The sequence below is a fragment of the Oncorhynchus clarkii genome, chromosome 21 (genome assembly GCF_045791955.1).
Source record: "Oncorhynchus clarkii lewisi isolate Uvic-CL-2024 chromosome 21, UVic_Ocla_1.0, whole genome shotgun sequence".
Taxonomy (NCBI): Eukaryota; Metazoa; Chordata; class Actinopteri; order Salmoniformes; family Salmonidae; genus Oncorhynchus; species Oncorhynchus clarkii.
In genome coordinates this window covers 40,747,802-40,764,762 of record NC_092167.1, presented here as the reverse complement: position 1 = coordinate 40,764,762, position 16,961 = coordinate 40,747,802, and the positions used below count along the sequence as shown (strand labels likewise).

General features: G+C 41.1%; 1 protein-coding gene across 1 annotated transcript; it reads left to right on the top strand.

Annotated features, from left to right (window-relative positions):
- The first annotated feature begins 1,726 nt into the window (after positions 1-1,726).
- Positions 1,727-12,349, top strand: LOC139379227 (nuclear factor 7, brain-like). The gene is made up of 7 exons (XM_071122031.1): positions 1,727-1,751; positions 5,453-5,592; positions 5,964-6,062; positions 7,576-7,857; positions 8,338-8,466; positions 11,422-11,527; positions 11,817-12,349. Exons 1-7 carry the CDS (start codon positions 1,727-1,729, stop codon positions 12,347-12,349), a joined length of 1,314 nt encoding a protein of 437 aa, XP_070978132.1.
- The last annotated feature ends 4,612 nt before the right edge of the window (positions 12,350-16,961 follow it).

Sequence of the window (16,961 nt, the reverse complement as noted above, 5' to 3'; positions counted from 1 at the left end):
AAAGCTCCAAATTCAAACTAAATTGCTAAAAATATTACATTTTCATAATCACAAGTGCAATATACCAAAACACAGCTTAGTTTGTTAATCCACCTGGCGTGTCAGATTTAAAAAAGGCTTTACGGTGAAAGCAAACCATGAGATTATTACAAACAGCTAGCAGCAAAGTAGATTGGTCACGAAAGTCAGAAAAGCAATCAAATTAATCGTTTACCTTTGATCTTCGTATGTTTGCACTCGCGAGACTCCCAGTTACACAACAAATGTTTGTTTTGTTTGATAAAGATTATCTTTATATCCAAAAACCTCCCATTTGGTTGGTGCGTTTTGTTCAGAAATCCACAGGCTCGTGCGGTCACGAAGGGCAGACGAAAATTCCAAATAGTACCCGTAAAGTTTTTAGAAACATGTCAAACGTTTTTTAGAATCAATCGTCAGGTTGTTTTTACAATAAATAATCGATAATATTTCAACCGGACGGTAGCCTTTTCAATAGAAAAGAGAAAGAAAAGGTCTCGCTCCAGGCGCGGGCGCATGCACAAATTTGAGGACACTGACGCGGTGTGATCATTCTCGACCATTTTTTCAGAATAAAAGCCTGAAACTATGTCTAAAGACTTCACACCTTGTGGAAGACATAGGGAAAGAAATCTGGTTGATATCCCTTTAAATGGAGGATAAGCTTGCAATGGAAACGTGTAGTTTCAGAAAAACAGCACTTCCTGGATGGATTTTCCTCAGGTTTTCGCCTGCAATATCAGTTCTGCTATACTCAGACAATATTTTGATAGTTTTGGAAACTTTAGAGTGTTTTCTATCCGAATCTGCCAATTATATGCATATTCTATTTTCTGTGCCTGAGAAATAGGCAGTTTACTTTGGGCATGTTTTCATCCAAACATCAAAATACTGCCCCCTAGCCTCAAGAGGTTTTAATTTAGACATGAAAATTGGGATACTGTTCTGTACAGGCATAAGTGTATAATTGCTAATGATTGATCCACTAAAATAGCATCAAAGATGGTGAATCCGCGTCACATCAACATGTGACCTTCGTGACCCCTTATCGCTATAATATCTCGCGCTCTCTCTTTGGTAAAGCCAACAGTGATTGCTAGGAAGGTAGACTGATACTTTATACTTTATATCCTTGCAGAAAAGTCCCCCCCTCCATCTCAGTGCCAAGGACCATAAAAAAGTCCAAAGATCAAACTGCAAGCACTGTAACAAAAACAGCAGACTTGGGAGGGTTTGCTGTACAAACTACCAAGAACACGCACCAGACCGACCTTCACACATAGGGTAGGATTTTGATTTCTTTTTCATTTGTATCTTAAATGTGTTATTCTTTGTCATTTGATCTAATATAATGATAAACCCATTGTCATGTTTCGTTTTAATTGTGATAAAGATTATATTTATGATATTTCCTTATCTACTGAAGTTTTTTTTCATAGCTTCAACAATGTCACCTGTCATTGTTTTTAGTTCTGCATTTTGAATTTTGTGTATGTGTATTTCATTTCAATGTATATTCAAAGCTTGGTAGTAGACTTTCAGTTTTAAGTTAAGCGTATTTGACATGTGACCGTCGAATTTGCCATTTTGTACAATTCAACGTGGATATGGATAAATAAGTTCAATCTTTGGTGGCCTCAACTGTCATGGAATATTTTGTAAGGAGTCAATTTATGTTCATGCAGGATTAAGGATGGCAACTTTCGAAATGAAGAGCATTCTGAAGGTGTCGAGTAAGTATTTGTCCCCTTTCCTTACTGAGATATATATATATACATACAGTGGGGATAACAAGTATTTGATACACTGCCGATTTTTAAGGTTTTCCTACGTACAAAGCATGTAGAGGTCTGTAATTTTTAATCATAGGTACACTTCAACTGTGAGAGACGGAATCTAAAACAAAAATCCTGAAAATCATATTATGATTTTTAAGTAATTCATTTGGATTTTATTGCATGACATAAGTATTTGATCACCTACTAACCAGAAAGAATTCCCGGCTCTCACAGACCTGTTAGTTTTTGTTTAAGAAGCCCTCCTGCTCTCTGTATTAACTGCACCTGTTTGAACTCGTTACCTGTATAAAAGACACCTGTCCACAAACTCGAGTGGAGTTTAGACCAAAAAGCTCTATTTTTGTCTCATCAAACCACATGACCTTCTCCCATTCCTCCTCTGGATCATCCAGATGGTCATTGGCAAACTCCAGACGGGCCTGGACATGCGCTGGCTTGAGCAGGGGGACCTTGCGTGCGCTGCAGGATTTTAATCCATGACGGCGTAGTGTGTTACTAATGGTTTTCTTAAAGACTGTGGTCCCAACTCTCTTCAGGTCATTTACCAGGTCCTGCTGTGTAGTTCTGGGCTGATCCCTCACCTTCTTCATGATCATTGATGCCCCACGAGGTGAGATCTTGCATGGAGACCGAGAGTGATTGACCGTCATCTTGAACTTCTTCCATTTTCTAATAATTGCGCCAACAGTTGTTGCCTTCTCACCAAGCTGCTTGCCTATTGTCCTGTAGCCCATCCCAGCCTTGTGCAGGTCTACAATTTGATTGACTGATGTCCTTACACAGCTGTCTGGTCTTGGCCATTGTGGAGAGGTTGGAGTCTGTTTGATTGAGTGTGTGGACAGGTGTCTTTTATACAGGTAACGAGTTCAAACGGGTGCAGTTAATACAGGTAATGAGAACAGGAGGGCTTCTTAACGAAAAACTAACAGGTCTGTGAGAGCCGGAATTCTTACTGGTTGGTAGGTGATCAAATACTTATGTCATGCAATAAAATGCAAATTAATTACTTTAAAAAATCATACAATGTGATTTTCAGGATTTTTGTTTTAGATTCCGTTTCTCACAGTTGAAGTGTACCTATGATAAAAATTACAGACCTCTACATGCTTTGTAAGTAGGAAAACCTGCAAAATCGGCAGTGTATAAAATACTTGTTCTCCCCACTGTATGTGTATACACACGTGTGTTTATATATGTACATATATATATCTTTATATATACACATGTATATACTACCGTTCAAAAGTTTGTGGTCACTTAGAATGTCCTTGTTTTTGAAAGAAGAGGATTTTTTTTGGTCCATTCAAGTAACATCAAATTGATCAGAAAACCAGTGTAGACATTGTTAATGTTGTAAATGACTATTGTAGCTGGAAACGGCAGATGTTTTATGGAATATCTACATAGGCCCATTATCAGCAACCATTACTCCTGTGTTCCAATGGCACGTTGTGTTAGCTAATCCAAGTTTTTCATTTTAAAAGGCTAATTGATTATTAGAAAACCCCTTTGTAAGGATGTTAGCACAGCTGAAAACTGTTGTCCTGATTAAAGAAGCAATAAAACGGTCCTTCTTTAGACTAGTTGAGTATCTAGATCATCAGCATTTGTGGGTTCGATTACAGGGTCAAAATGGCCAGAGACAAAGACCTTTGTTCTGAAACTCTAATTCTTGTTCTGAGAAACCAAAGGCTCTTCCATGTGAGAAATTGCCAAGAAACTGAAGATCTTGTACAACGCTGTGTACTGCTCCCTTCACATAACAGAACAAACTTGCTCCAACCAGAATAGAAAGAGGAGTAGGAGGCCCCGGTGCACAACTGAGCAAAAGGACAAGTACATTAGTGTCTAGTTTGAGAAACAGACACCTCGCAAGTCCTCAACTGGCAGCTTCATTAAATAGTACCCGCAAAACACCAGTCTCGACGTCAACAGTGAAGAGGCGACTCCGGGATGCTGGCCTTCTAGGCTGACTTGCAAAGAAAAAAACATCCCAGACTGTCTGATTAAAAATAAAAGTTTAAGATAGGCAAAAGAACACAGACACTGGACTGAGGAAGATTGGAAAAAAGTGTTCTGCCTAGAAGGCCAGCCACTTCCCTGTTGACGTTGAGACTGGTGTTTTGAGGGTACTATTTAATGAAGCTGCCAGTTGAGCAGTGTTGCCAACTGATTTTCAGGGTAAGTTGCTAGAGGCAGGTTGACTTGTTGCTTAAAGTTGCTAAATGACGTTGTGATGTCATTACGTAGAATACACAATAACGTTACTCAAATATGATTTGACATTTGTTCAGGTACAGACTCCCACTCTTTTCTGTACAATTTTGATTGAGACATATTGATTGATGTTGTAAGTTCTGTTCAAGATCAAACATTCGTGACCAACTATATTCATTGGGTTTGGCTCATCGAACCGTACCTCTGCTGCTGTCAGCAAACAATGATTTGCAATTTGCTGAAATTGCTGGTCTGCTGCTGCCTGTGCATGAGCTGAGCACCTGCTGCTGACGTCACTCACAATGCACTTTTGCAGCATGGCACGTGTTGTTACTGAGTGTGACAGAGAAAATAGTTTTTGTGTCATTTAGAAGGAAAATGCGTGCATTTTAGCATTTGAGTCTCTTTTCAAAAGTTGCTAAAAGTTCAAAATCCATTTTTAAAAGTAGCTAAATTTGTTGCTATGGTGCTGTTTGAAAAAAAAGTTGCCAGGGTAGTCTGAAAAGTTGCTAAATCTAGCAACAAAATTGTTAAATTGGCATCATTTGTAACGATTTTCATCTGGAGAAGAGGACCAAAACGCAGCGTGGTAAATGTTCGTCATACTTTTAATTAAAACTGAACACTACACAAAATGAAAACGAAACAGTTCTGTGTGGGAAAACAATCACACACAACCAAAATGGGGAAAACAGGCTACCTAAGTATGATTCTCAATCAGAGACAACGATTGACAGCTGCCTCTGATTGAAAACCATACCAGGCCAAACACAGAAATACAACATAGAAAAAAGAACAGACTACCCACCCCAACTCACGCCCTGACCAAACTAACACAAAGACATAATAAAGGAACTAAGGTCAGAACGTGACATCATTTGAGGACGTGTGTGTGTGTATGTGTATATATATATTTTTTTTTATGTGACTTTTTTAGTTGACCACAAATCAAGTAATCTTTATTTAGAACTATTTTGAATTGCCTGTCATCCTATTAAACATGACTACATTGGTAGTTATTTATTGTTGTAATATGACTCTAGAATTGATTCCAAACTGGTATTCAGTCTTTATCAGAACACATCACAACCGTCCAATAGTGAGGCAATCATTAAAAACAAGCATAGATCAATCCATTTTAGAACACTACTATCTATCTACTACTTTCTGTGTACTATATAGCACTGCCAGTGTAGGGAAGACCAGAGACTTTTACTCTAAATAACTAGGTCAGTAATTTGACTCCTAATCATTCATACCATTCACAGGTCTGTACATAAAACGGTCGGTTCACAATATTTTAATCCGAAAATGTTTTAATCCCCCCCCCCCATGCCAGGGGCACTTAAAATGAACTCTGAAATGTATCTGTGTGTCCCCACCCCTCTAATCTCATTTTATCACTGTTTCACCTCCAGAGCTGAAGTTGGAGAGCTCTACCCAGAGTCACTCCATCGGGGCGGTGCGATGGAACCTTCCTGAAGAAGACCTCCAGGCCCACAGCTCAGCCCCTACCAGCCCCTCCAAGAGCTGCGCCCCCTCCTCATGCCGCTTACGGGTAAGTTACACACAAACCTCCATCCACTCACAGCATCACATTTGATTTGTTTATTTAACCAGGCAAGTCAGTTAAGAACAAATTCTTATTTACAATGACGGCCTACCCCGGACGACGCTGGGACAATTGAGCGCTGCCCTATGGGACTCCCAATCACAGCCGGTTGTGATACAGCCTGGATTTGAACCAGGGTGTCTGTAGTGATGCCTCCAGCAATGAGACGCAGTGCCTTAGGCCACTGCGCCACTCGGGAGCATCCAGTCTATTTAAAAGTCGTTCTATTCATTTGTGTACTCTTCTACCTGTATGTGCTTGTTTGTACTGGTTTTCTACATTTGCCTGCTCATCCTGTATATATGTGTCTCTTGTAGCAACATCATCGTCAAAACGGCCTGAAGAACCTGCGCAGCCTGCAGGAATGTGTCCGCTTCATCAACCACTGGAAGGAGCAGGTGGCCGAAGTCTGTAAGGTAAGTAGACCCCTGAGAGGGAAAGAGAGCGAGAAAGAGATTGGGGGACAGGGGAGACATATATTTATAGAAAGAACAAGGGGAGAGGGATGTGGTAAGAGGATGAGGAAACAAAAGCCCCGACAGACCAGGGATACACATTGATTTCCAACGTTGGTACGATAGTTTTAACGATATTTTTGGCGATTGTATTAACGATACTATTAGCGGTAGTATTAATTTGACATATATTTTGTATTGCAAAATGCCTCTGGAATTATGGATTGTGAGGGGGAAAAGGACAAGTAAATACACAGGGAAGTTCGATGTGCGATGAAGGAGAAACAGTAGGCCTGGTTTAGTGGGGATGGCGTCAATCATTGGGGAACCATGAGACAGGTGTTGAATGAAGCCTAGATAGTGAATAAGGCCTGTCTGTCGGTCAGGGATTGTTCACAAAAATGATGCAACATTTAATTTAGTGACTTTACAGAGAAAGGAATAAAAAAATATATATATAAAAAAACGGGGTTTGTTGTCCCCAAGGGGACTTTAGAACTGTCTCTTGAGTAAAACAGGGTGAAATGACCCATTTGGGTTGATCACCATGTTATTATAGCTTGAACACCTGGGTCGACACCTGGGTTGACTGTCCTCTAGTTAGTCAACATGTTGACATTTTGGACCGTTTAATACTTAGAAGAAAAAGTATTGATTCTCATTACCAAATTGTTCTTAGCGGGACAAACTTAGCTTGTTTATTACCTTTACATTTGACATGTTAGTCATTTAGCAGACCCACTTATCCAGAGTGACTTACAGTTAGTGCATTCATCTTAAGATAGCTAGGTGGGACAACCACATATCACAGGGATATAAAATAAATTATTCCTCAATAAAGTAGCTATCAGCAAAGTCAGAGCTAGAAGGGGAAGGGAGGAAGTCAAGTGCAAGTGTTGGTTCACCGATATTGGATACACGTTGCTAAGCAAGACAGATGACAGTTAAATGAGGTGATGGGTAAGGAGGGTACTGATACAGGGGTTCTTATCACCCTTTACAGCTCTGTTAACCCATCCCAATGCCCCGTGGGGCTGAGCTGAAACAAACAGGGTTATAGTCAAACTATGTAACTTAAGCAGATACCCCTCCAGGGTGGGAGAGGAGCTTACAGGATTACATGGAAGGTGGATTTTTACAATTGGGCCAGGTGGGGGTTGGAGGTAAGGCGCGGTCGGGAGTGCTGAGCTGGCCTCTGGCGTATAACTGCCAGGTGGGAACAGGGTTACTTAAACGAAAAACACACTCAACCATCCCATTTTGCATTTATTTGATCTAGTTTTGCAACGCACGGCTAGACGTTCGCCTTGTGCCTATTTTCTTTGTGAATCAAGCTACATTACACGCACAATCACATGCTGTACTATCAATGGACAACACAGTATTGCTACGACAATAGTGAGATGGTTGACATACATGCTATTGAGAATGTACAGCATGATATTGACCTTGTTGCTGTTTTGTGTTGTTGCAGAGTGGCAGTGATGCAAGGGAAGGCACCAGTAAAGGAGAGACCCCTGAGGAACTGAAAGACCCAAGAACAGAACGCAGTCTGGAGGAGAGCAGGAAACTCATTCTCCTGTGGGCCAATGAGCTCACAAGTGTCGACAAGGAGTTGACGAAAAGCCCCTGGGTGCAGGAGAGAAGTGGGAAGGTGGAGGAGGAGGAAGAAAACAGGGATGGAGAGGAGGATCCTAACGAGGAAGTGCAGCAGAGGATCATGGAATGGGCCAAGGAGCTGCAGAGCGCCTCAGAGGTGAGAGATCAGGGGTCAAGGATACAAATGTATATAAAGAGTTAAAGGAACACCACTGAGAAAAGAAATGGAGGAAATACGTGTTCCCTAATGATAGTCATTTCTATAACCTAAACAGCCTTGGGCCAGGTGGGGGTTGGAGGTAAGGCTGGGTCGGGAGTGCTGAGCTTGCCTCTGGCGTATGACTGCCAGGTGGGAACAAATCTGCTATTTGCAGATTTTCTAGCAAAAACTGAACACTTATCATAAGGGGTAAAATATCAAAAAAAGTGTCATTTATTTTTTACATTTATTTCACCAGGCAAGTCAGTTAAGAACAAATTCTTATTTACAATGACGGCCTACATCGAACCAGGATGTCTGTAGTCATGCCTCTTGCACTGAAATGTAGTGCCTTAGACCGCTGCACCACTCGGGAGCCCAATAGGAGACCCATAGAGATGACTTGGTAGTAACGTCCACGTGTCTGTGTCTACACAGAGCTGTGGGGTGCAAAGCGATGAGCTCGGCAAGGTTCTGCGTCTGCTGGGCCTGAGGAAGAAGAGACTGGTCAACCTCCTGCCCTTACTGGAGTTCATTACCTGGTCACTGCTAAAGGAGGACTGCAAGGTGAGCTCCAGACACCGACGCACGCAGGCGCACACAACAACAAAAAAGAAGGGGAGAAAAAAAGAGGTCAACATTTATATATTGGAGAACTAGTTTAATAGTTTATTAGTTGAATAGCTTATTAGTGGTCTTCTCATTAAACATAATGTTATGTTTACAGTGTTTTATTTTCTGAAGTCGTACCCTCACCTGAATCCATTATAATTAGTTAGCAATGTTCCCTCTTAAACATTCACATTTCTGTTGATTGAGGATCAGCAATACAATTATATAGTCTATACATGCTCAAATATGCATACCTCCACCAGGTTAAAAACCTAGGTGTTATTTTAGATTCTGTACTAAATGTCGAGTCACACATTAGGAATGTGACCAAAATAGCTTTTTACCACCTGAAGTACATTGCCAAGGTGCGGCCTTTTCTCTCTCAGGCTGAGACAGAGACATGCTTTTATTACAAGAAGGCTTAAATACTGTGATGCTCTCCTGTCTGATCTACCCAAGAAAGCCATTGGTCAACTACAAAACATACAGAATGCTGCAGCATGGGTACTGACCAAGACCAGACAGAGAGCACACATTACACTGGTTTTAAAATCTCTGACTGGCTGTCTGTGAGTTTTAGAATTAATTTTAAAATTATTCTATTGGTTTTTAAATCAATCTACGATTGTGCACCCCAATACATGTCAGACATGCTTTTAAGTTATGTACCCAGTATGTCCCTCAGGTCCGCTGGCACTGGCCTTTTAACTATCCCAAAGCCTAGAACCAAGGGTATCAGACCTCAGGATAAGACCCAGATGCAGACAGTTCGAAGTAACACAGGTTTATTACAAAAACAGGGGGCAGACAAACAACAGGTCAAGGGAAGGTTGAGGTCATTAATCCAGAGCAGTGTCACAATGTACAGAACGGCAGGCAGGCAGGCTCAGGGCAGGCAGAGGTCATTAATCCAGAGCAGTGTCACAATGTAAAGAACGGCAGGCAGGCTCAGGGCAGGCAGAAGTCATTAATCCAGAGCAGTGTCACAATGTACAGAACGGCAGGCAGGATCAGGCTCAGGGCAGGCAGAGGTCATTAATCCAGGGCAGTGTCACAAGGTACAGAACGGCAGGCCGACTCAGGGTCAGGGCAGGCAGAGGTCATTAATCCAGAGCAGTGTCACAATGTACAGAACGGCAGGCAGGCTCATGGCAGGCAGAGGTCATTAATCCAGGGCAGTGTCACAAGGTACAGAACGGCAGGCAGGATCAGGGTCAGGGCAGGCAGAGGTCATTAATCCAGAGCAGTGTCACAATGTACAGAACGGCAGGCAGGATCAGGGTCAGGGCAGGCAGAGGTCATTAATCCAGGGCAGTGTCACAATGTACAGAACGGCAGACAGGATCAGGGTCAGGGCAGGCAGAGGTCATTAATCCAGAGCAGTGTCACAAGGTACAGAACGGCAGGCAGGCTCAGGGCAGGCAGAGGTCAATAATCCAGGGCAGTGTCACAATGTACAGAACGGCAGGCAGGATCAGGCTCAGGGCAGGCAGAGGTCATTAATCCAGAGCAGTGTCACAAGGTACAGAACGGCAGGCCGGGTCAGGGCAGCCAAAATGGTCAAAACTGGGAAAACAAGAAAATGGGGTAAGGTCAAACGCTGGTAGGCTTGGCGAGACAAGACGAACTGGCAGCAGACAAACAGAAGACACAGGTATAATACACATGGGATAATGGGGCAAATGGGCGACGCCTGGAGGGAGTTGGAAACAAGCACAAAAACAGGTGAAACAAATCAGGTTGTGACAGAGGTATGGAGAGGCAGCCTTTAGTTATTATGCCTCCAGCCTCTGGAATAGTCTGCCAGAGAACCCGAGGGGGGCTGGAACTGTGGACAAAGTTAAGAGATCTTAAGATTTAAAAGAACAAACGGAACAACTAAAAACCCCATCCTAAGGAAAAGCAAAGCTAAAAAATATGTTTGTTGTGTCGTAAATATTTCCGCTTTTATTTTCATTGTTTATTTATTTTTTCGTGTAAAGATGTCTATGTCTGAAATGTGCTGTATAAATAAAGCTTGGTTTGATTTACTACCCACCTACTTACCTAAAGTGTTATGAAAGCAGCTTACATAACCAGTGATATACCGCTCCACTAATAAAGCTGTAAAATCATAACTGGGTGGGCTACAGAGTGTTAGAGGTGTGCAAATGGTGACAAGGTTTGTGGTGGAAGCATGACACAGATCAATGCTCCACCAGAATCTGTAGGGCTTATCACATAGAACTGATTAGCTACCTACCTGGTCCACAGGAAATCTAGGACTCAACCAATCATAATCTATTTAATCCATGTTTGTGTTTCATAATATTTGCTCAAGGTACTATTTATTTATTCATAATGGTAGGGAAATTAGGAGCAAAAGTAAAGTTCTTTGGCAAGATCATGATGGATTAGATAAGAGGTATTTTTTTAAATGCATTTAAACCACCATATCAAAGTGTTTTTTTTCTTTCAATTCAATATCTAGTAATAATATTGGGATATGTTACAATACAAAACATTTTAAATGAACATCACAAGACAGCCATCCCAAAACCAAACTCCATACAGCCCTATCTGTCTCATCACCCATACAGTGAATGATTTGACCGTTGTCTTGTCTAAACTTCACGTCCGTCGGACCTTCGCCTTGTTGTGATAAGGCCCCAGGTCATTTGATATAGTGCACTAAAACATAATGTCGAGAGAACTGCCAGTCTAGCATGTCATTTACGTCCTACTTCTCCTCTGTATCAGCATAGTGTACTCTGTAGGTGTGATCTGCCTTGTTGGTCAGGGTTGACGGGAACATGTATACATTTTAATCTGTTGATCTGGTCTGTCACTGATCAGTACATTTCAAGTCACAGTAAAAAGGTGAAAATGAAACTCTTAATGCCAATTGTGTTCCTGTGTTCCTATTTTCAGGGTGTTATTGCTCATCTGTGGCTGTCAGCCAAGCAGCGCACCTGGAAGGCAGGCACTGCAAGATACATCCCTAACTCGGTGTGGAACTGGATGGTCAGTGCATCAGGTAACTATCCTCCTATTTGGAAATGTACTCTAATTTAACATATTAATTAAAACAAATAAAAAGCACTGAAAATAAGAATGAATAGAATATTCAATATAAAGCATTTTCCAAACATTTTGCCCAAACCTTGAACTACAGTTTACATAATGGTAATAGCTACTAGCATAGAAAAGTAGAATAGAATAGAAAACAGATGACGATGTCATTTAAAATCATGAAAGTAAGAAATGTGCGGCACATTTCAGAAAGCTACCAACTCAACCAACTCTCTCCCCCCTCCTCCCTAAAGCTGACGTGACCCTTGACCCCATGACCAACCACTCATGGCTTCAGCTCTCCGACGACCACCGAAAGGTCCAGGAGGGCATATCCGAGTCCAACCTGCCCTTTAGTCCCCAGCGCTTTGACGCCTGGCCTGGCGTGTTGGGCTGGGAGGGATATGCCTCTGGACGCCACTACTGGGAGGTCGAAATAGCCAACAACGGCTACTGGCGGGTGGGCCTGACCACGGCGGGCGCCAAACGCCACGGCCGCTTCCCCATGAGCCCCCAGATGGGCTATTGGACTCTGTGGCGCAGCACCCACCAATTCTACGCCTGCACCAAGCCTGAGACGCCTCTGCCCCTGGGTCTGGTGGCCCGCCGGATGGGGATCTATCTAGACTATGAGGAAGGACAGATTTCCTTCTACAACGCGGAGACCAAGTCACACATCTATACATTTACAGACACCTTCAAGGAGAAGCTGTACCCGGTGTTTTCCCCTCTGGACGGGCGCACACTCATCACCGTCATCTCGCCGCATAAGGTCTCTACATTTTGAAGACATCAGGTTCCTTTGGTTTGTAGGTTCTCCCCAAACATCAGCTCTGTTAGCTTATTTTCCTTTGACTTTCAATCACTGTCTGATTTGGACATGGAAAACCAGGTGTGTCATCATGTGCGTGTGCGTGTGCGTGTGCGTGTGTGTGTGTGTGTGTAATGAGCAGCTTGCTCCAGTAACATTCTGTCTGAACTGCACCATCTGCAGAAACTCACTTCAACAACTTTCTCCCTCAAGGGTTTTCTCCTAAATTATTACTTTCCCTCCTCTCTCTCGCTCTCTTTCACTCACTCTCTCTCTCTGTCAGCATCAAACTAACTGCCCGGCCAATCAATAACATGAATTAATCAAGGAAGTGTCAAGAAGAAGAGAAAACAATAGGAGAAGCAGTTGACACTGACCATCACAGACTTGGGTTGCGCATGGGCCCTGTTCCCAGATCAATCCCTAGCCTTGGCCTAGACACTTCTGGACGGCCCCTTATAGATCTGAAATAACTGAATGGATAGAATCAAAAAGGAAGGAACTTCACACTCTAATAAAAAAGTGTCTGTTAACACGGACATTTGACAAGTTAGATTTAAACATCAAATGTTTGAACAGCCCCACATTTTTATAACCTTTTTGTAAAATACTGTATGTATATAAATTGCATTATGACACTAAAACAGCTAGCTAAATGGAAGATGGAAAATGAGGAGAACTAGTTATTTTAAATCCAGTGGTGTGAAGTACTTAAGTAAATATACTTTAAAGTACTACTTAAGTTGTTTTTTGGGGTATCTGTACTTTACTTTGCTATTTATTTTTTTGACATTTACTTTTACTTCACTATGTTCATAAATAAAATACTATATTTTTTACTCCATACATTTTCCCTGACACCCAAAAGTACTCGTTACATTTTGACAGGAAAATGGTCCAATTCACACACTTATCAAAAGAACATCCCTGGTCATCCCAATGCCTCTGATCTGGTGGACTCACTAAACACAAATGCTTCATTTGTAAATGAATGTCTGAGTGTTGGAGTGTGCCCCCGGCTATCCGTAAATAAAAAATTGAATAAAAATGGTGCTGTCTGATTTGCATAATATAAGGAATTTTAAATTATTAATACTTCAACTTTTGATAGTTAAGTATATTTTAGCAATTCCATGTACTTTTGATACTTAAGTATATTTTAAACCAAATAATTTCAGACTTTAACTCAAGTAGTATTTTACTGGGTAACTTTTACCTGAGTCATTTTCTATTAAGGTATCTTTACTTTTACTCAAGTATGACATTTGAGTACTTTTTCCACTACTGTTTAAATCAACCTATATATTACTGTGTATCTGTTTAAATCAACCTATATATTACTGTGTATCTACCTATATAAATATGTATTTCTATATTTATTAACTTTATAATGCACTGGCATAATCTGCAAATACAAAATTGTCACCAAGTACAAATATTTTTGTCGACAAAACATGGATTTATTTGTGTGCATCACATTTCCTCTCTGACTCAAGTAGGGCAGACCCTAATTAGTCGACTGGTCGATTGTTTAGTCATTAGGCTGTTGGTAAACCAAGATTGTTTTAGTCTATCAGTAACAAATATATTTTTATTTGCGCACCTGGTCCTGGGACCCAAAGGTGGGCACATTTTTGTTTTTGCCCTAACACTACACAGCTTATTCAAATGATCAACTCAAAAGGCTTTGATGATTTGATTCAGGTGTGTAGTGCTAGGGCAAAAACTAAAATGTGCCCCCTTTTGGGTCCCAGGACCAGGATTGAGAACCACTGATTAATCCATTGCGGAGGCCTAGACTAAAAACCAATCTATGCTTGATCCGAAAATGTGTTCAGAGGCTCCATAGGGAGGGTGTGATGCAATTGCGGAGCCTCCAGAGGCAGACATAGGCCACATCGAGCTCCGTGCCACATCGGCATGCGCCTTCTACATTTGTAACAATGCGGAGGGCTCTGTATAGGGCGGTACATCCTGTAGAAAACAAACTCACTTCCTTGACAACAGCTCGGCACTGCTCCGCAAAGCCGAAGAAGTATGAATGAATGCCCTGACTTCTGTTGAGGCCGTATCACCCACCGTAAGTGCTGCATGGCCAATGCAGACCTCGATTGACAATGCCCAGATGCACAATGGACTTCTCTTTCCAGAATGCGCTTCCTCCCGCCAACTTAATTGTGTAAATTGTTTGCGTTTGATTGTAAGTGTATATCAATGACTCATTACATAGAAATTCCTATAATTTCCTGGGAATTTGTTAATGTATTCAATATTATTATTCCAGTCTTCCCGTTTTCATTGTCGGAGTAAGGATGCACATGCATAGAAGTAGGCCTATAGGCTTCCTGGCCTGCGCGCAAATGTATGCATATGAAACCGAGGTAAAGACAGTGTTGGATATTCGACGGATATTCGCGCTTTCAAACCACTTGAACCACAGACTCCAAATAAGTGTCATGATGTTGGAAAAATTGCGCACAACATTGCACGTCTTATTTTCACGATTTGGACATTAATTCGCTTTCCAAAGCTAATAAACGTGGAAATGTGAGCAGCATGTTGTATTCCTAGTTGAATTAGTTAGGGAGCGTAAACAAAGTACAACTTTTTTACATTCAAATTTCAATAGCTCCTTGGTCATGTGACCTACTGACTTCTAACAAGGTCCAGAATGTCCACTGACTACCCTTCTATATTGCACAACCTTTAGTTTGTTAATTTCCATCTCACAAGATTTTACATGAATTTTTCCAAATGTAAAGTTTCAATAGCTCCTTGGTCGTGTGACCTAGTGACTTCAAACACGGTCCAGAATGTCCACTGAGTGGGCTTACATATTGCACACCCTTTAGTTTGTCCATTTTCATCTCACATGGTGTTACATGAATTTCACTGGTCACCCCCAAAGCCAATTCCTACTTTGGCCGCCTTTCCTTCCAGTTCTCTGCTGCCAGTGACTGGAACGAATTGCAGAAATCACTGAAGCTGGAGACTCATATCTCCCTCACTATCTTTAAGCATCAGCAATCAGAGCAGAGCAGAGCACCTGTACGTAGCCCATCTGTAAATAGCCCATCCAACTACCTCATCCACATATTATTTATTTTATTTATATATTTTTTTTTTCTCCTTTGCACCACAGTATCTCTACTTGCACATTCATCTTCTGCACATCTCACTCGTGTTTATTTGCGAAATTGTAATTATTTCGCCACTACGGCCTATTTATTGCCTTACCTCCTTAATCTTACTTCATTTGCACACACTGTATATATACTTTTCTATTATGTTATTGACTGTACGTTTGTTTATTCCATGTGTAACTCTGTGTTGTTGTTTGTGTCACACTGCTTTGCTTTATCTAGGCCAGGTCACAGTTGTAAATGAGAACTTGTTCTCAACTGGCTCACCTGGTTGAATAAAGGTGAAAATAAAAAATATTGTATATGGGAATGTCTGTCCTACATGTAGTGTTGGTACATGGAATATTCCTCAACTGCATAGATCATAAATTGCTATTGCAAATAGAAGTATTATGTTCAACTGACATTTTCAGATATTATTTTGACAAACACACTTTGGGGCTTACAATTCATTCTCTATTGTCATAGATTTGGTGGGCACTGTCATCTGTGATCTTTGTGATAGGACTTTTTTTAAGCACGTACTGATGAAACTGTCACTTAATATTTTGTTCTTAAAGTCTACAAACTATACATTTATTCACTCTGTGATATTGTTGGATCCAAAATGCTACTTTTATTATTGTCCTGTAAATGGTTCAGTGCCTATAATTTAGGCTGTGTGTAGAATGGGGCATAAAGGACATTACCTCTACTAATAAATGACTACTAGATTATAAGGAATATAAGGAAAACAGCATACAAATTTGGCTTGTGTATTAATTTGCCTATAACTAATCAGAATTCCATTATGTTTACATAAAAAAGAGAATACTTCAAAATGAGATGATCCTTCCATGGAAAAGACGACTGGGTGGACATAAAGTGGAAAGGAGGGTAAATAACTCCCACCATGCAGCAGGACACCTTCAGCTGCGGGGTCTTTGTAATGCAGGTTTGATAGTTATATTTTCAATAATGAATGGCGTCATGACATTGGCCTGTTGGGGGAGGTTTATGACCCCCATAAATACCTTTCCCTTTTCTCTCTCTACTTTATAGAGTTGACTCTTGGAAAACCTTTGTTAACATAGAGTCTGGTAACATCAAAAGGTGGGAAATGAACCATATTTCGGTAATCCAACAAGTTGAAAACATGCATTGGTACTTAATGAATATGATGTCAGATCAGTTGTTGTCTGAGACATTACTACTAATGATGGTATGACATAAACTGTATCTTGGAAAGTCTACACATTCTAGTTATCAGATTCACATGGAATTGTTGTGCAATTTAAATGTTTAAATGTAATTTTAGCTTCTAAAATGAGAGAATTGGTTTGTCATGGAGTAAACTCTGCTCACTCAGAGGCCCCGCCCAAGTGAACAGACATCGGTTGTAAACTATGAAACGCCCTTCTCTTCACCACTATATAAACCCGTTGACGGAAATTCAATATTCTGTT

Bases quoted from the DNA above. Each gene is read 5' to 3' on its own strand.
- LOC139379227 (XM_071122031.1), top strand. From the start codon at position 1,727: ATGAAGAGCATTCTGAAGGTGTCGA. The intron at 5,593-5,963 runs GTAAGTTACACA...TGTCTCTTGTAG, and splicing joins CCTCCTCATGCCGCTTACGG to CAACATCATCGTCAAAACGG. The intron at 6,063-7,575 runs GTAAGTAGACCC...GTGTTGTTGCAG, and splicing joins AGGTGGCCGAAGTCTGTAAG to AGTGGCAGTGATGCAAGGGA.